The sequence below is a fragment of the Apus apus genome, chromosome 6, assembly GCF_020740795.1.
Source record: "Apus apus isolate bApuApu2 chromosome 6, bApuApu2.pri.cur, whole genome shotgun sequence".
NCBI classification, from domain to species: domain Eukaryota; kingdom Metazoa; phylum Chordata; class Aves; order Apodiformes; family Apodidae; genus Apus; species Apus apus.
The window spans coordinates 275,797-296,062 of NC_067287.1; the positions used below are offsets into that span (position 1 = coordinate 275,797).

The 20,266-nt window shown below is 44.4% G+C and overlaps 1 protein-coding gene across 8 annotated transcripts in view; it reads right to left on the bottom strand.

Annotated features, from left to right (window-relative positions):
- The window catches only part of TANC1 (tetratricopeptide repeat, ankyrin repeat and coiled-coil containing 1), a 71,225-nt gene extending 51,507 nt beyond the window's left edge, over window positions 1-19,718 (bottom strand). For 5 of the 8 annotated variants that reach the window (XM_051623913.1, XM_051623916.1, XM_051623919.1 and 2 more), the window contains exons 1-2: window positions 18,721-18,771; window positions 730-804 (exon numbers count right to left, since the gene is read on the bottom strand). In XM_051623913.1, the coding sequence (XP_051479873.1) occupies window positions 730-804; window positions 18,721-18,742 (97 nt within the window). In that variant the 5' untranslated portion in view covers window positions 18,743-18,771. Of the gene's footprint in view, window positions 1-729; window positions 805-18,720; window positions 18,802-19,469; window positions 19,485-19,612 lie in introns of those variants that run through there. The other 3 variants (XM_051623914.1, XM_051623915.1, XM_051623917.1) reach the window with 3 other exon arrangements.
- Window positions 19,719-20,266: the final 548 nt, after the last annotated feature.

The window sequence follows — 20,266 nt, forward strand, 5'->3', positions numbered from 1 at the left end:
GAGATAATTTAAGACCTAAACCACCAGGAAATCAAATGTATTTGTCTATATTAATAGTTTGAAGTTAAAAATTTAACTGTGAAGAAACAGTAGCTGTCACTCCAGGTCCATCAGCTTTCTAGCCATTGCAGCATAGACTTTGGCATGCCCTGCGCGGGCAGGTCCAACAGCCACCAACACCTCAACCACTCTAACTACTGCTCCTCAAGGCCATTGCTGGTCCTTCTCTGCAATCAAAAATGTCAACTAAAGTTCTTAGATACCCTTCTTCCTGGAAGGCAAAACAGGTAAGTAGTGGCCTACTAAATTTATGATTAATAGTAAAATAATTATTATTTTTTTAGAAGTAAAATTTATTGCAGATTAATTTTACCTTCAAAAGTCTCTGTAGTTAAAGAAAAAACAAGAACATGACAGAAGCTTGATGACCAACTTTTTTTTCCAATACCATGAGCAATATGAATTCTATCGCCCATAATACTTACTGGGGTTTTTTTCTGTAATATATTCAAACACATGCAGCAGCAGCTCCGGGGGCAGAGCCCTGGACACAGGTCCCAGGAAGCTCCAGAGCTGCCAGGCCTGCTGTGCAGGGGAGCAGGGCAGGGCCCCAGGGAGGAGTCAGCCCCAGCCCCGAGATGGCAGCACTGCTGCAACAGAGCCCACTTCTCTGCTGGATTTGCAATGCACAACTCATCTACATTGTTAATCATTTATTAATATTCATACCTGAGTCTTTCTTGTTCCCTTTTCCACCCTCTCGGCTCTTTTTTAAAACTGCCTTTAACATTTTAAATGCTGCTCCTAAAGGATAACAGAAAGAAACAAAAATAAATGCACTGTTAATAACGTCCACTCACACAAAATGAAACAAAATAAAGTTAAGAACAAAACAAATAAAACAGTGAAGTAACCTGAAGCAACATTTTGGTGGTTACATTTCTTTTTTACAGTGTAGCTTGGCTAAGCAAAGTCCTGATGCACAAGGAATGTTTTAATAATTAAACTAAGCAGTTAAGAGTTCACTGTCTTCTTACACAGAAAAATAATACAGCATTCTCCACATTCCACATATAATTAAGGTTATAAGGCTAAACCCGTGTAAGTTACTGTAAGACACTGGTGAAAATAAACGAGTGACGGTCTTAAGTCCTGGCTGGGGAGCAGGCCACACACTGAAACCTGCTGCCAGCTGGAGCCTCCAACTGCAGCAGCATCCAGAATGACAATGTGACAGGTGCCACCACACACCTGTTGGTTACCTAGCACCACCACTGCCGGCCCAGAGAGACCTGATATGATTCCCCAAACCACTGCACTGCCACAGACACCTGGCCACACATCCCCACCCCTGAGCATCTCTGCCATGCACATCTCAGACTGAACAACCAACTCCGAGAGAGCAGCAGTTGCAGATCTCAGAGGGTTCTTAATTATATGGAAAATGTATCTGGGATGTAAACCTGGAAGACAGTTAAGCCATTTCAGATAACTATCTTCAGCTACAAGGCAAGGAAAATTATGAAGACTACTTCTTTCTCAAAAAGCTTTCTGGAGCATCTATAAATTCTAATTTGATTTGGTTTTTTCTATTGAAAATGTCCAAAGACAATCTCATTTTAGAAAACTTCCAGTAGAGAACAGGCAACATGAAGGCAAAAAGTAACCTGAGTATGCTGTCTTATATAATGGATTGCAGTAAAACACAGATGAAATCAAAAGGAAAACCAAAAACCTTCCACCCAAAAATATGGATTCTTCAGAAAGTTCACTTCTCTCTATTAAATAAAGCAGGAAAAGACAAATCAGTACAAGATGGCTCTCAGGCTTCCACAGATAACCTGAGGCACATACAGCTAATGCTAATGAGAAAACGGGAAGGTTTCCTAAGCCTGTATCAGATCCAAGGCACAGATCCCTGGGTCAGCCCCACACAGGTACAGCTATGCACACCAATAGCTGTTTCCCAGGTGGCCAGTAACACCTCAAGTAAGTTGTGCTGGTGAGTTACACTCTATGGTAAGACACACCACGGGGCAAGCAGGCTCCTGTGGTCTGCATCTCAGGCTGAGCATCTGCTGAAGATCACACACAGAAAAAGAAGAGGCTCTGCAAGCCACAGGAGTGAGACAAGTCCTGCAGTGTCTTCAGGTGCTTCCCAAACAATGCAAACTAAGCAGCCCTCTCCAGTTTCAGTATAAAAAACAAAAACATGCCCAACATTGGACCACCTAACTGAAAAATTAAAGAAACTAAAAGGAGGCAAATTATTATTATTTTTAAAATACGAAGCAGAAATAAATTTCTGTAAATAAGTATCCCTCTGCTATAGTAGAATGTTGAATACAGATTGGGAAAAGTGAAGATGTTTTTTAAGCCTATACTCCATGTGCTTATAATAACAGCGACTCGGTATCACTCATGCTCTGCAGGCAAAGGCTTCGTGCCAGCTCTCAACACATCGGTCCAGCAATGCATAAAAGGCTGGATTCAAAGAACATGACTGACAACACTCCTCTGAACACTGCTCAAATTTTTGAAAATAAGGAAATATTTCCTAAAATTCAACCACAAGTTCATGAGAAGGAAAAACTAACCCCAACATGAGGGAACACTCCCCCCCTTTCCTCACTTGTCTGGATGAGCTAGAGACAGAGACAATCCACAGCAGCAAGGCATTTTCCAAGATTAACAGCACTGACAACTTGAAAATAAGTTTTAAACAGAACAACCTGCACCAAAATTTTCACTGCAGCCCTGGTCACTTCCTTTGAAATACCATGTATTTCACATTCCCCAGAAGCCAGTTCCTGGGAGATGAGGAAGACAGCCAAGCACCTTCATGTGTGTTCCCCAGTTGTTTCCTCTTTCCCAGTACTTCTGCCTTCTAGCTTTGCCAAGGAAAAAAGAAGCACTTCTCCCCTACACAACAGCTCTCACAAAAAGCAGTAACAAGGAAAAGCAATGCATCACATGCTCAGGTGCACTGTTACAAAAGAAAGGAAGAACTACTTTTCTGAGAGACTCGGCCACGGTCAGCTGGAAGCAGCCCATCTGATCAGAAAATAAGCCACTTACTAAGTTGTATGAAGACCAAAACCTGCCTTTTAAACACACATCATCGCGCCACTCTCCCAGGCAGCTCCTCCTCTGCAGCTCATGTTCCCTTGTGGGTACCAGAACTAAGATCTGGACCAGATGGAGGGAATGGAGGTGACAATGCCAGAGACCAGAGGTCTAGACACAGCAACTCCAGAGACTGAAAAGGTTGTTTATTTTTGAAGAGTACAAGACTTGAGGAGAGACCTATCCCCATTAGCCTGTTACATATTTTAAGATTGCTGCACAGAAGGGAACAGCCGGTCCTATAGATGAACTCTCGACAGACTAAGCGTATGAGTCTGCTTTGCAGCAGATGCAATTTAGGTTAGACACTAAGAAAAAACTTCCCAGAAGTATGGACAACAAACTACAGGAAAACTGCCAGCCCAAATGGAAAGAGTAGAATATTTATCTCTGAAACAGACATCTGGCTGGAAAAAGATGTGCTGAAAGATTCAGACAACATAACTTATTTCATTTGCATGACACAGTTGTCAGTGGATGGGGACAGAAACAAAGATTTGAACATCCTTTAAAAACTTGATAATTTCTGTTTTTAAAATGGATACCGGACGTGGACTTGTTATCCAAGGGTCGATATTAATAATGTCACATAAGAAGGAAAATACCTCAGCACTCTTGCTTATTCAATCAAAGATCCCTTTAGCTGCTTGCAGAACTGCATCCCCTGGCCCAGCTCCTGATGGATCCATTTTAAAACGGGTGCTGCCCTCCCACCAGTCCAGCTGCTGATCTTCAGACACACACGGCTCTCATACAAATGCCTCACGCTCCAAGCATGAGGGAAGAGGCGGAAAGTCCCTCGATTTAAGAATTTGTATAATCAGCTTTTTTTATAAATGAGGCACTCCACAACATGATCAGGTTTATAAAACACAGTCCAGAGAGCTGTGGTAAATGGGGCCAAATCTAGTTGGCAGCCAGTCACCTGTGGTGTCCTCTGGGCTCGGTTTTGGGCCAATCTTGTTCAATATCTTTATCAATGACCTGGATAAAGGGACCCAGTGCACCCTCCGTGAGTTTGCAGGCAACACCAAGTTGGGTGGGAGTGTTGATCTGCTTGACAGTTGGAAAGCTCTGCAGAGGGACCTGGACAGGCTAGATCCATGGGCCAAGGCCAGTTGCATGAGGATCAATAGGGCCAAGTGCCAGGTTCTGCATTTTGGTCACAACAATCCCAGGCAACACTCCAGGCTTGGGGCAGAGTGGCTGGAGAGCTGCCCAGCAGAAAAGGACCACGGGGTGCTGAACACAAGCCACCGTGTGCCCAGGGGGGCAAGAAGGCCACCAGCATCCTGGCCTGCATCAGGAAGTGTGGCCAGCAGGAGTAGAGATGTGGTCCTGCCCCTGTCCTGGGCACTGGTGAGGCTGCACCTGGAGCACTGGGTGCAGTTCTGGGCCCCTCACTGTAAGAAGAACATGGAGGGGCTGGAGTGTGTCCAGAGAGTGACCAAAGTGGGGAAGGGTCTGGAGGACAAGTCATATGAGGAGTGGCTGAGGGAGCTGGGGGTGTTTAGTTGCCCCAGGGGAGGTTCAGACTGGATATTAGGAAGAATTTCTACACTGGAGGAGCAGTCAGGCACTGGAACAGCTGCTCAGAGAGGTGGTGGAGTCACCATCCCTGGAGGTGTTCAAGAAACGTGTAGATGTGGCACTTCAGGCCATGTTCTAGTGGCCAAGGTGGTGGAGGTTTTTGTGGGTGTTTTTTTGGCGGGGTGTGCTTTTGTGGTGGTTTTTTGTTGTTTGTTTTGGGTTTTTTTCTTTTGTTTTTAAGTTTTGTGTTGGTGGTTGGACTCTGGTCTCAGAGGTCCTTCCCAACCAAAACAATTCTGTGAAAGAGCTGGGAGCAGAGACACACACAAAAGTTTATTTTATTCCTAATCTTTTACAAATTAAGTACTCCAATACCTAGGGAATCTCTTCTGAGAAGCAGAAAGACCTCTCCACATTCTTACTCTGCCTGAGTCTCCCTTAGAACTCAGTAACTTGCTTGCCTGACAGTATTTTCCACATTTAGCTGTGCCTGACAGACACTATCTTCAGTAGCAGGATGATTCACAGCTTTTGTTCACATTCATGACTTGGGTTCTACCTTCCTTAAAGGTTTGCATCATGCACGTTTTATACCCCTCACCTGTCAGAGTGGGTTATTTTCAAAGCTCTATCCACAAGAGCTCATCACTTCTGGAGAGGCCAAATAAACTAATCCTACACAGTATGTAAACACCTGAGCCAATGCTGCTTCCCAAAGTTGTGTTGTTCAGTCTCTCCATATTTAAATCCTGAAAACCAGCACACATTTGCAAAGAAATACAGGGTGGAACAGCTTAGTCATTGTACCATCTGCACAGAAGTACATGAGGACTCACCCTTCAGTGTAGGATTTATTAAACCTATAATTCAAGTAAGCTGTATTTGAAAATGTCTATGTTGTAAATATCTCAAGATTCAGTTCTCAGGTTTGCAGAAAACTTCATTTAGTCACAAATTCTTCCATTGCCTTTAAAAGCAGTTTATTGTTTATACACAGGAAAGTTTCTACATTTCCCTTTTCTGGCAAAATCAAACTCCATTAACTGAAGTGTATTTTCCAGAAAAGAGGAAAGCAACAACAAAATTCTTAAAGCAGCAAGGTGTTACTGATGTAACAGAAATCAAAACTAGATAGGAAGTAAAATGTCCTTTAAATTTACTACATTTTGAGTCATTAATATCTAGCATTTTATAACAAACAGAGGGCATATTCCCAGATCTAAGAGGCTCCTAACTCAACAATGAACAAAAACATTTGAAAACAAGACAACAGCATTTTCTACTTTTTCTTTTAAGGTACAACTTCTGATGAGATATATTTGTTTTATTTTTATTCAAATGCATGAATTAAAATGATAAAAAGATACTTTGAAGATGTCTGTCTCTGACTTTAAACAATAAAAAAGTAAATGGCGTATGTGCTGTTTCCAATGGGCTAGATTAAGCCAAATCTAAACTAACTGACTGAAGTTAGACTGCTATTATTGAAATACTTTTCTACAACACCCTAAACAATTCTGGTCTTTACCCTTCATATATAATTTCTTATGCAAGAGGATCAATACGGACACAAAAATTACAAACTATATTGAATTTGTTACTGCCTCAATTCCCTAATTATTATTAATCTTACCTATGAGATACTCCACACCTGCCCCTCTGACACCCCTGAAAGTTATGCATTAATTTAATAGGAGACTGCAAAAGAACACTGAGGTTTCCAATTTTCTGCTCACTTCTAAATGGTGGAACTATGCCCTGAAGCATTATTAAAATATAATGAAAGAGGTGAAAGATGAGGAAGCGTGAGAAAAACCCCATTATCACGTTAGCTATTAGAATGTGTTTTTGCAGTACCTTTTTTCCCACCAGGCTGGTTCTAGATTTGACTTCCCACACGTCACTGATGAACCTGCTCCATCCTGCAATCACCAGCTTTCTGCCATGCTACTCTTGAACCCCATTGCTGATCATTTTGGCCAGTGTCTCTGGGGGCTGCGAAGACAGGGGAAAAGATGGGCAGCCTCTTCACTTGACTGCTGTCCAAAAATTCTTGGTAAGGTGCCAGACACTGCAGAAATAACTGTTTATCAGTTTTAAAGATTACTGTTCCCCAGCTACTTGCTGCTGCCCTGAAGCACTGAAGAAACTGATCTTGCACTGAAGCAGATGAAGGGCACTCACAAGTCAGAAATATTAACTTCAAAGGTCCTAAGCACCTGTTTGAACTAACCTGAACGATTCAGGAATGACACGGATAAGAATCATCAGCTGAGTCATTTGTCTGTCCACATTAGGGAAAAGGAGCAGCAGTCCTCAACAGTGGAGCCATAAAATCTTAAGGATTTGCAGCTGCTCCGCATATGAAAAATATCTGACCACAGATGAGGTGCAGACAAATTTATTTTCTCTTTTCTCTTCCCATTCTGCCAAGGCCCTCCAAAGAAAACACCAAGACCATAGCCTTCTACCATTTTCTACAGAATTTCTCTTTTTTTCAGTTGTGACTTACAAAAAAAACAAACCTGAAACAAACCAACCCCACAGAAAAACCCCAAACAAAACAAAAACAACGCAAGCAAACACTCTGCTCCCTACTGAATTAATCAAATTTATCCTTGTTATTTAGGCATCTTTCTGAACCTCAGCCCTCTAGCTCTTGTCATTTACAAGATAACACCAAGTTCTTCAAAGGATCAAAAGATCCACTGTGCTCTCCCAGTTTCATTTCACTCAGCCCAATTCCATTCTCACCAGGACTGTTTTCTCACTTCAATTTCATATTGAGTTATCACAGAGCTAAATTACCCTCTACCCTTCCACTGCCTTCTATTTCTAAATTCAGTGAGTTGTGTTTCCTCTCCTCCAGCTTTTCAAGACAGGGATCAGTGTACATAGATTATGCTGCAAAATAAGTTTTTGCTTCAGGGGCAAAAAGGTGGGTGGGCTGTGGTGAGAGCAGAATAATGAAGGGTGGGTAAGAGGAAGACTGCTTGCTACTTGTCTTCAGCAATAATCCTAACCTCATGAAATGGTTAGAAAAAAGAGCTGGCCCTCCTCTAAGTGGAAGGTCACTATTTAGAGGCATTCTAGAATGAAATAAGGTCACAAGATTAAAAAAAAGTTCTGTGGAAACATCATTATGAGCATCCCAGCCAGCAACCTCCAGGAACCAGTGGGTGCCACAGACATCATTTGCACTGAGGCAGGAGTCAGCAAATTAAAATGAAACATAACCACAGATTTTTTTCTTGCCTTTGTCATAAAGGCCATTTTCATCCTATCTCTCTCCATCCTCCCATGTCAAACACAGAAAAACTGACAAACCTCCTACTTAAAAATCAATTATGAAAGGGTCAAAACACTAGGCAAAAAAACTCATCACCTTCCAGCTGGCAGCAGTGACAACCTGCACACACTGTGTCAGCAGAAAATCAAGAGCCTAAAACTAGATGAAATCTGGGTCAGAAACTGCCATTTCAGCTTTACTAGCATACAGAAAATGAAAGGAAGACATAAACCATGCTGACCAAACCCTGGACCCAGCTCATAGTAATCAAGTCTTATTTTACCAAATCACTGTATGCTGAGGTTATGACAGCACAGAAATAAAACGCCTCCAGATTCTCAGCTGTCCTAGATACAGCCCTGCTTTCCAGATGAACACCAACAAGCCGCTTGTAGCACGACACAACCGCTCGTTCTGAGCAGACAAAGGGAAACACGATGCAGGATGCATCCACCTTGCACCATCCAGGCTGCAGTTCAAGCAGCTTAGTGGGCAAAGCCATCTTCCTTCAGCCCATCACTCTGCATCCCCCTACACCTGCTTCCTCCACACTGCTGCAATTCCAGACATTGTTTCATGACCCACAAAACTGTAAGCAGGATGGATCTAGCACACAAAAAATGAGGACTGACAGCATATTGCTGTCTACACGGCTTGACCCCAACATTTCAACAGCCTGGGTCTCAGGACTACTCAAGCATCATGCATGTTCTGGTATATCCTCTAGAAGAGCCATGTTTTAGTTGCTAAAAAAAGGCTCAGCAGGCAACCTGTACAGGTTAGCCTTTGCAATTCATACTTAAGCAAGCTTTTTCTGCTCGTCACACTACACATACTAGTAAGGAATCACCATGTTCTAGAAAGTTAAGTGGGGAAGAAACAGAAAAAAATTCAATCTAGGTGTAACAAATATTTTAGTGCTAAAGACAAGCAAGAATCAGAAGTGATACCTACTTTGCAAAAAACTGACTGGCCTGTAATGATTTTGGGTGGGATTTTCAAAGGGCTACAGCACCTATTTCTGATCAGGGATCCTCTCTTCTTTGTGCTGCAGTAAAGGGAAAAATACAGTTTATCCTACAGCACCAGCAGAGACATCTTCACCAGATGAAAACTCTGAGGCCAATGACAGTTCACTTCATGTCTGCATGGCAACACGTCCCTACCAGCTGATGCAGAAACACTACCTGACATATCAGATTCATTATGCTTTAAAGCTCACACGGCTGGCTGGCTCTTGCAGCTGTGCATCACTTTTTTATGCTCTGCTCCATAGGACAAAAAGACCAGATTTCATTCAGCAGACAACAAAAAGATATCATGACAGTTGAATTATTATGAAATTTTGGTACAGGACATTCTTTCAAGATGGCCAGTGGTTCCTCATCAGATAGCATACACAAAAGTTGTCTACTATCATAATCCAGGACAGAACTGATTTAATCAAAACTCAGTTTTGTTTCAGTTGTACCATTTCTACTCAGACTCCCCTGGAAGAACACACAAGTTCTCCAGTCACACAATGGGTTAGTAGCCAGGGGCTACATTTCCCTCCTATGTTTCTACTGAGAAGACTGTAAGGTCCCCCCATTGAGGTTGAATACTACTGGCTTAGCCTGCCCAAACTCACTAAGTATCACCAAATCCACAAGCTTAGCAAAAGAACTACTGGAACTACTGCAGCTAAGACAGGTGATCCACCACCTGCTTGTTCCTTGTGGCTGTTAGGCTACAGCTCATACAGAGAAACAAACACATTACTATGTATTTCAATCACCTTAAAACTTCAAGGGAAGGAAGTTATCCCATGTAAAGGGATTTAATATAATAAAATACTTTATTAGAAAGAAACATCAGGCTAAACCAACAGCAAGGGGGATAAAGTTACTAAGTTTTCCTTTCAAGTGGCTTAACACTTTCAACTTGCCAAACACTGCAGATGAGAAACCCCATATATTAAAAAAAAAAAAAAAAAAAAAAATCAAATCTACATAAGCCTATCCAGTTATGTGCCTGCATGGAGTCTTGTTTTCAGATTTAAGACGTGTGTAACTCAGATCTTGCAGAACAGCCACTTTTGTTCCCTTTCAGTCCAAGGAACACCAATCAAGCTCTTATCAGGCTCAATATTAAAAAAGAAAGTAATTACAGAGAATCTTTTCCAAAATTAGACCTGATCAAAATGAGTAACATCCTGAGAAAATCAGTGGAGTGCACTGGTAAGCTAAGGCAGCTCTCAAAACAGCTCTCTAGGCAAAATCCAGAAAAATGTGACTTGAACTGACCTAACAGGAACAGGTCTCTTCTGGACATATTAAAACAGCATGTGGTCCAAAAAAACACATTAATTTCCATATTTGTTTCCTTTGCCTACAAAACTACACATAAGAAACCAGCAAACCAAAACAAGAACAAAGGAAAAAAAAAAACCCAAAACATTTGGCAGCTCCAGATTTGAAGAAACTTTGCTGTACTTCAGAATGCCACGACTCTACTACCAGACACATATAAGCAAGCAGCATGACTGTCTTCAGTGGTATTTTTAAAAAGGTGATGTTTTTGTATACCTAAAATGCATCTACTGTATCTAGTCTGACAGTGGTACCACTCTGTACATGAAAAAAAGTAGGCACTGAATTCCAAGGACTTTACCAGGCTAACTGGTGATCCTTTCAGAAACAGAGGACTAATTCCCTACAAATGCTAAATTAAATAACCTGATACCAAGCCAAAGCAGGTACTAGTGAAACCTGGCAGTATTTGATTAGTAGATGCATGTAACTCAAGGAAAATGTTGTAGGACACACTATGAAAATACATGCATACTGTGTAGAAGAGCAGGCTTCTTCCACCATTTCTTTCATCACTGAAATGCAAATCTGCAGCAAGCACCGTTTTCCTCACAGAATTACTGCATGCAACAGGAGGCAAGGGGAGCAGTGAGAGCCCTGCAGGATGTACAGCTGACACCACCTGCACTGCCTGCCCGGAGCCACCGCCCCGCAGGTCCCTGCTCCCCAAGTCTTCAGCCCCTGGGCAGATCACTCCAGATGCTAAGAGGATTGTTTCCCAGAAGGGGGGAAAAATCACAGAAGTAACAATAAAAACATTTTGGGATAGCTGACAATCAGTCAACTAAGGAATCTGAGCTTCAAAACCAACACTGCTTCACAGGCCTAAAACCAGAGATGATCGTATCTATTATTAATTCAGCGCTTTTGGAGCATTTAACGTGATTGAAAAAACACATTACTGTGTTTTCAAATCCTTGATGGTATTTCTTCATTAGGATATTAATCTTCTAGCCTCAGCTACTAGAAGTAGAGCGGTATGTGTGCAACAACAGCTTGAAATATCCACAACGACACAAAAGTACCACACTCATTAAGACATGTTTGATTTGGGCAGAGAAAGAGAACGGCCAAGGCTGGAAGGGACATCTGGTCCAGACCCCCCCTGCTCAAGTAGAGCAAGTCATACAAGAAAATCTTGGAAACCTCTATTAAAAATGCAGACAATGATCTCCTTCAGAGAATGCAACTGCCTAAATGGATCTGTTAACAAACACGTCCAAAAATAAAGAAGCAAGATGCAACTCCTAAGCGACCCTAAAATACATAAATAAGCAAAAAACACACAGCTCAAACACTGCAGGACTGCTACTGTTGTCCAGGATAATTAGCATAATTACACACACAAAAGAACAAGTAATCTAAGTTCACAAACTTGGGAATTTAACATGAACATCCCTGAGGCTGCCTAGAGGCTAGACATTTGGGTTACATACATTAGGAGACACATGAATGTACCTCAGGCACCTATACATACTGCCTCTTCCTCTTCAGAGCATCTCAAAACAGATTAGAGCTCCCAACAGCCTGCAGGAAGGGTAGCAGTCTGATTTCCATTTTACAGAAGCAAAATCCAGCTTGCTCGAAGCTATCATAGGCAAGTGCTGACAGGAAGGCCAAAGGGGCCAGCTGTGCCCTCCTGCTGCACCATGCCAGCCCACACCACCTTCTGTGTCCACTGAGCTGCTCAGTGAAACCAGACGAGCAACAGAGATGACACAGGAAAATCCCTGAATCACAGCAAACTGTTAGGTCGGCTCAAATGCCTCCTGAAACCTCACCCACAGGAATGTGGCAAAGAAGAAATACCACCCTCCCTACTTCCCATCTCAGACTCTAGGATGTGGCCTTTTCTGTCTCTTGTGACATGCAAACCTTCCATTCTCACTTACTTGATCACACTGTTCTGTGGACAAGACTCGGGCATTCCTCTATAGTATAGACTACAAGGAAGCACTCCAACATCAGTATTCTTCCAGTTCCTCTTCTCTTAAAGCACTTTTCATTGCGACGTACAAGGCAGCAGCATCAGGAGACCTCATGACAATGTTACAAAAGATCAGTTTGAACATTTATGCAAGGCAGCATCTACCACAAAGGGCTTACCAGCAAGCCCTCCAATGATGCCACAACCCAGCTCATGTGTACTCTTTACACAAGTAGACAACTGGAATCAGTGAGATTATTCACATTAACGAGATACAGGCTTTAGGATTTGTTCCTCACCAGCCACCAAGTCCACTACAGAGCTCAAGCTACGGACACGAACACACACACAATATCCCAAAGTCTACTCTTGAAGAAAAATCAAAAGTTTGTCTATATGAGGGGAAAAGTGCTTCACATTCCCACCCTGCCTCAGTCTGCAAAAACTCCCTGGTCTACATAGACAAGATCTTACATGCTCTTACCAAAAATATGAAGTACCTGGCAAGCCCGTATTTATTAAAATTTTACAGTTGTCCTATTGCTTTCAGTGGTTAAACAGCCAAGCACTGCCCAAGCCTCTAATTCAGAGGCCAGAAAGCATTCCCTCCACAGGCAGGCGTCCAAAAAAAAGTAAATCCTCACAACCAGAATTTAACTACTAGTGGAATACAAACTTGTATCCTTAAAAAAAATGAATTATTCATTAAAATCTTAAGTCTGTGTAAATCTTTACAAGTTTGCCAAGACAGTGTACACTGCCTCACCTTAACTTGTTAATGGGATGCATGCAGGTCCCATGTAAATCAGATAAGCTGAGTTCACTGATTTATGAAGAGAATGGCTCTAACAACAAAAAAACCTCACTTAGCTCAAAATCTTGCAAACAGAAGAAAAACTGCAAAGAAGCAAAATTCAATTATACTCCCAGGAAAACAAAGAATTGAAGAAAGGAGGTGCAAGAAAGGCTCACTAAGGAGAAAAGCATTTGTTTTTCCTACTAACAGACACAGTAAGAATATGAAGAAAAGAATCTTGTTTCTACCAGATGGAGGGGCAGTGTTAGATTTCACAGACGCCAATTAGCCAAATTCTTGGAACACTTTACTAACAAAATGAGCTCTCTCAAAAAACACATTTCCCCAGACACAGCTCTGGTGGCACACTCCACTGCCAAGGATGCCAGAGCCCTGGAAGGATCTTCTGCACAGGCATGAGGCAGGGGCAAGAAAAGGAAAAAAGCGTAGAAGTGCTCCCTAGCAAACCGCTTGGTATGTTCCACTGGTGCAGACTTTCGCAAAGCTTTTGAACTAACTTAATGTCACCTTTGTCCTCCTTCCCATATAGGCTTTTAAAGACAAAGGACAGCATTTTTGGTCAGACAAATGAATTAGGTATTTCTTCCCAAACTTTCAAAATATGCATAGCACCTTTGAACAACTGTTAAACTTTCTAAAAAGTGCTCCTGTCACTCACTGATCGACTTACTGACACAGAAAGCACATCTGGTAACTGCAACAGTGGCAGAAACACAGCTTAGAGAATAAACAAAAACTGCAGAAGCCAGCTCTGTATTCCCAGAGCTGTAAATACATCAACGAATTCTGAAACTGTCCATCAGTTTGGTACATCATGCTGGAAGGCACAATGCTCCTATACTACATTCTACCTTTGCCAAATACAATTTACCTGATAAAGACAACTCTTCTCTCTTTTCACTGTCTCTGGAACTTTCCAAAGTAATTCTTGCACACAAAGATTCTGTATCAGTAGTTGGGAAGTGATGAAAATTTTACTTTGTCATAGCAAAAACATGCCTGCATTTTGTGGCAGTAATATTTTCCCCACTTGTCTTCAAACTTTCTGGCAAATACTGTAGAAAAACCCAGGAACTCTGTCCTTACTAACACACACTAAAAAATCCCTTTGTGACCTCCACAGGAATCTAGCCCAGTGTAAAACAAGACCTCGAAGCATATTAACTAAAAATTCAACTCAAAGGCACTTCTGGTGTGAAACACAAAAACAGTCTTCCTTCAAAATTCACATCAAGAATGTTTTGTGTTGTGTCATTCTTGTTCAAAAACAACAAAAAACCCAACAAAAAGCCCAAAAAAACCAAAGTGCAAAAAACTAAAAAAGCAAAAAACCAAGCCCGAACCAAAGACAACCCACACATTAAACTGCCTAGCAACTTCCATCTCATTTAAGTTTCAAAAAGCAAAGGTCACGTTTTGCTTCTATTTATTCTTACTTACATATTGTTCACATCCTAGCTTGTTGAAGTACGGTCAGAAATACAGCTTCTAAGGAAAGGAGATCCAGTAAGAAAGAATTGGAATAGTTTCAATGTAAATGATTGAAAGAAAAGCACAATCTTTAGACTACTCAAATTCTAGTATTTTTCCAGATAAAGCAAAGCTGAAGCAGTTTAATCTGTACTCCGCCTTTTCAGCAACTAAATTAAATTAAATTTTAAGTGCAATAGCTTTGAATTTGACTTAAAACTGCCAGCCTCAATAAACCATAGATCCTCAGCAATTAATACTTAATTTCATTAAGTACACAGCAGTAAAGTTCCACCAGAATCTAACAGGACATTCAAAGACACAAAACTGTTCTCAGCTTCACAGAGCTCTGAACAGTTTAGCCCCAGCCATCTAGCTGCAGAGTTCACATTTACACACAAATACACACATAAAAAACTTGATTTCAGGGCGTTTCCTGTGCTGCTAACAAGTCCCAGCTTCTCTCCTGCTGGAGCTAAATTTAACCAAGACTAAGATCGAGTCTTAGAAAAAACAGCCAAAACAACAAAAAAACAAAAACACACACAAAAAAACTCCCCACAAACAAAAACTGCCCACACCACAGAGGCAGCTTCAGTGCAATGCAGCTAACACTTTACAGGCACCTTTGTTTTTAAATGGGTAAACTATCAAATATATGAAATATGCAGCAAACAAGTAGCAGCCCCTCACCCTTTCACCCTACATGTTTCTGGAATTGCAGGTTAGATGCTAGTAAGCACAGCTAACACAACCACCCACAGCTTCTAATGCAATGAACGTATGCAAAAGCGAGTGACCTTCACAGAGCAAGTCAGAGGGTCAACCCAAAACCAAGGCTCTGCTGTCTGAATTGGAGGACTAAGGGCAGCAGCAGCTTGGATTATGCCAGACTCCATATAGAGCCTTCAGACCTTGTTACAAACATGCCAATTCTTGAATATTTTTAAGACAGATTTGTCTGAGCTAGGTAGGGCGAAGATGCAGATAGAAGGGCAGGGTGAGAAACAACTTGAAGTGAAGTAGGTTCAACATTGGAGCTACTGACTCCAGCCACCAACCCCCCACACTCACCCACCACTCCATCCCAAGGTGCACTGGCCAACACAGCTCCTCCCCAAGACCCCCACACAGGCAGTCCCTGCTCTTTCAGCACAACTGTCTCATTTCCCACACAGCACAGAACGTGTCACACATTCACCTCTCACGCTTTTCTTTGATATGTTGTTACTGTGCTAGAGTATGATGCCACTTCTTCTTAAAAAAAGGTGTTAAACTTGAGTAATACTTGGCTCACTCATGAGAGGCAACACGCTACTGCAGGCCAAAATGAGGCCGTGAGCAATTCTACCACAGTTCTTTCTCTTTTAACACTACCCTGCGTTTCAGAAATCTAAAACATAGAAATCTGCATTTATGGATAATTTGCAAGTTCTAACTTTCAAGCAACATAATGAATTTAAGGTAGCTGATAATAAACACAGAGATTCAAAATACAAATCTGTAGCTTTGTACCTCCTGTGGTTACAGTATTTAAGATAATTAGAACTCCAAGCTGCATCTAGTTTTCCATTTTCACACGTCTAGATAAAGCTGAATTCACCAGGGCTCATGAGGAAGAACTAGAGGACTTCAAGATCAGCACTATTCCCCAAATTATTTTGGTCATCCAGATTGCAGAAATGCCCGAGAAGGACTTCACTAAGCAGTGCTTCACCATGGAAACACTTAAAAACCATAATTCTTACACCTGTTGACACAGTATTTACAGAAGAAGGTCAAATGTGCAATAATTTATTGAATGCTGCCATCAACTTCAACAACACCAGGATCCTAAAAGCAGGTCTTGATTTGACTTCAAAGACATTTAAATTTCTGCTAACGGCTATGCAAAGAATTGTGCTGGTCTCACTGAACTGACTCCTGCTCAAGACCCTGCGAGGCTCCTGAGCTGCAAGCACCGTGCGGCTGCAGAACCCAGCCCACTGTTCTCTGCAGCACCCCAGAACTGACACCCCACACTGCAGGACTCGGAGGAGGAGACACCTGAAAATCCAGCAAGCTGGCTGATCTGCAGAGTGTTTCATCCAATAAGCCACAAGAACTGGCACCCTCATTAGAAAATATTACTATTCCAGATCAAGAAGAGAAAATACGTGAAACACTAACTTGGAGAGAGTACTATCTCAGGAAATCAAGCATGTATTCCAGCAGATACTCCCAGTCACTCAATAGAAAAATAACTCCAATAGGCACGTTCTGTTACCTGTCCTTCTGCTTCCAGACTCTCAGGAATATTACTTTGGCACAGGAGCATCTCCATACATTACACTGGGAGGCCAAGCACTGCACTTAAGTTACTGCAAAGTTTAATATTCCAGTATCCAAGTGCCTTTAGAGATTAAGCCTATAGCCTCACAGGCCTCCTCTGAGTGAGCGCAAGGGAGGAAACACAAACAGAATTCCCAAAGCAAGGCAAGAGAAACAGAACTTTGAAAAGTTAGAATCATTACATTACCAGGAACAACAATGCATGTATTTCAAGATACAGGAGTGGCAAAGAGGGATGAAAAAGAAATCTATACAGCGACGTATCACCTATACAGCACAGAAACCTGAGGTGACTACACAGAACACTGCACTCTGTTCATGAAGCTGAACAGGAAGGACACATTAACATTAGGCCACCCAGTAGATACTCTGCATTAATGAGCAACTGACCTCTTTATTTACTTCCCTCAAGACAAGATCAGAAAGTTTAAGGCTCCACCAAAACAATTTTTAATTTTTTTTTAAAAAAAACAAGGCACTTTTCAAACTAAAATTAAATATAAAGCCAGATGCAGGGAGGACCATTGACTGTTCCAGTACTTGATTCGGTTTGTTGCCTTTTTCAGTTTGGTGTCATATTATGCCTTCTTATTCAGAAGCCAGTTTTCTAACAGCAGTGCCTCCTTCACATAAACACAATTTAAAAAAATAAGGCCTTACACATTTGTTAGGCCATATACTTTTTTCTTTTTCCACTGTCACATGTGTGATAAACACATAAATACACTCTCCAGCTTCCATGTCAAGTCTTGGGAGATGAAAGCAACCAAAAGAAATGAAGTAACCCAGTTTTCTCAAGCCTTACCAACACACAAACCCCAAACCTGACCTTTCTCTGTTTTTCTGGAAAACATGAAGATCTAGCTCCTGATAGAGCCTTAAATACCAATTTTTAGTCAAAACTGCATCTCTACAGAAAATTCTTAATTTTAAAACCATTAATATAAACTTACAGATGTTTATGGGTGTCAAATACCCAACAGATCACACTGTCGTTCTCACACACACAGAGTCAGAAGGCTTGCTAATTAATCCTTCATCTTCAAAGAAAGGTTTAAACTTGATGACAGTAAGAAGTTCAGCTAAAGAAAAACAGGACAGCACTGCTAAGACTGCTAAGCTGTCTTCAAAAGTACATACTCAGATCACAAAGTTGCTATGGCATCAACTTCAGGACTGTGGCTAGACACACAAAATGTCTTTTTCCTACAGACAGTTTTGGGAAGCTGAGCAACTTTGGCCAGGAGCCAAATATGTTTTGGCTCTAAAGTAGACATAATTCTTCACCATTTGGACATTCCAACGGTTAGCTAAACTGAGAAAGCAAGACAACCAGCACTTCAGAGCACCCACCTAGACGAAGCTCTAAATACACTGCTCTAGCAACAGCAAAAAAAAATTGTATTTGCACCTACCTTCTTTACTAGCATTATTTAATAACGTAACACTATTATTCCAGCAGTGAACTGTCAGATTAGAACAAATAAGGAAGGTTCTCTTTTGGGAGCTGCCTACCAAACCGCAGTGGGAGGAAATGCTGTAGGACTAAGGTCTCGCATTTATTTCCCCTGTTCCCTAAACCAGCAATCACAGAAGCCCAAGCAAACCTCCCACATCCCCAACTGTTCACTTTCCAAATGTTAAAGCAGCCCTTGCTTCAGCAAGTCAGAGAACACAGCCTCTGAAGCCGAGCAGACAAGTGCCACTTCCACACTGCCCCCAAGGGGGAACACAGGGGGGGAAGCAGAGAGCAGGGTGGAGGGACCCACTCAGCATCACACTGCAGATCTAAGCCTCCTTTTTACCCCCGAGGCTGCCGCAGAAAAATGCCTGCAGTTACATTCTGGTTTTGAGAACAATAATTTAAGACCCAGTTTACCTGCTGTCCAATAAACACACATGACAAGGCTCGGGCACAACTGAAACGACATTCCCGAGCAATCAGAAAGCTTTGCACAGAACACACGGCTCCCACCGCTCGCCGGTAACTCACGAATCAAATCACGAACTGCTGGTTTCTCGCTTTGCGCTGGAGGTGACGGCAGGCAGCGCTGCCGACGGCAAGGGCCGGAGGGGCAGGAGGGGCCGGAGGGGCAGGAGGGGCAGCAGGGGCAGGAGGGGCAGGAGGGGCAGGAGGGGCAGGAGGGGCCGGAGGGGCCGGAGGGGCCGGAGGGGCAGCAGGGGCCGGAGGGGCAGCAGGGGCCGGAGGGGCAGCAGGGGCCGGAGGGGCAGCCGGCACGCAGCCCCCGCCGCTGCCCGCACGGGCCCCAGGAGGCCCCGGCCGCAGCTCCCGGCTGCGGAGCATCGCGGGGCCCGGCGCCCGCCCCCCGGCACCGCTGAGCCTGCCCCCCGGCACCTCCCTGCGCTCAGCGCGGCCTGCCCGGGCTCGGCACCCAGCGCCACGAAGACACCAAGTTCTCCCCAAAGTGTGATATTGCCCCCCCCACACCCCGCCCCAGGCTCTTTGCTAATGAAGGAACGAAAATCGCAGTAGCCACAGAAATGTGAAACTACGGGCCGGGGAGGCGGAAACGGGGGCCGCGCAGGCAGGGCCAGGCCTCGCCCCCCGCCCCGGCCCCGGCCCCGGCCCCGGCGCCCCCGGCCCGCCCCGCCCCGCCCTGCCCCCACCTGTGCGGCCCCGGCCCGGGCCCCGCGGCCCCGGCCCCCCTGCCCGCGCACGCTCCTCGGCCGGAAAGTTTCCGCGGCGGCCGCCGGCCCCGCGCAGCCCGGGGAGGCCCCGCGGAGCGCTGGGGCAGGGCGGGAGGGCTCACCTCAGGCGGCGGGGCCGGCCCCTCGCCCGCGGGCTGCAGCGGCGCGGCCCGGGCGGGCGGGCAGGGCGGCGGGATGAGCTCACCGGGCGCGGGCGGCAGTCCCCGCCCCGCAAACCCGGGCCGCCCCTCCGCAGCACCGGCTCGGCGGGGCGGGAGCGCCGGGCGGGGCCGGGCCGGGCGCTGCGCGGCCTCCCGGGCGGGAGCGGGGCCGGGCGGGGCCGGGCCGGGGGGCCGGGCCCGGGCTTCGCCACCGGGAAAACTTCGTGGGAAGGCCGGGACGCGCTCCGCGGAGAGGGCTCTGGGGCCCGCTGGTGCGGGCTGCGCCGCTCGGCACACCTGGGCCCTCGGCACACCTGGGCCCTCGGCACACCTGGGCCCTCGGCACACCTGGGCGCCTGCTCCTGCCGTGCCCTCCGAACCCCCCGTGCTCGGCGCCGCTGGGCCCGGCCGCGGGAAGGCTGAGCAGCCAGCCCGGCCCGCGGGGCTGCCGCTCCACAGCCTCTCTTACGAGTGCCTGAAAATAATCACATCCTTGCTTGCGAGATCTGCAAGGGACCGCAAGGCGGGCGGGACATAAACCGCAGTGACAGATCTCCCGGAGTCATCTGCGTGAGCTGCTGACCTGGGCCAGGCATCTCAGGGAGCCGGGCTGGG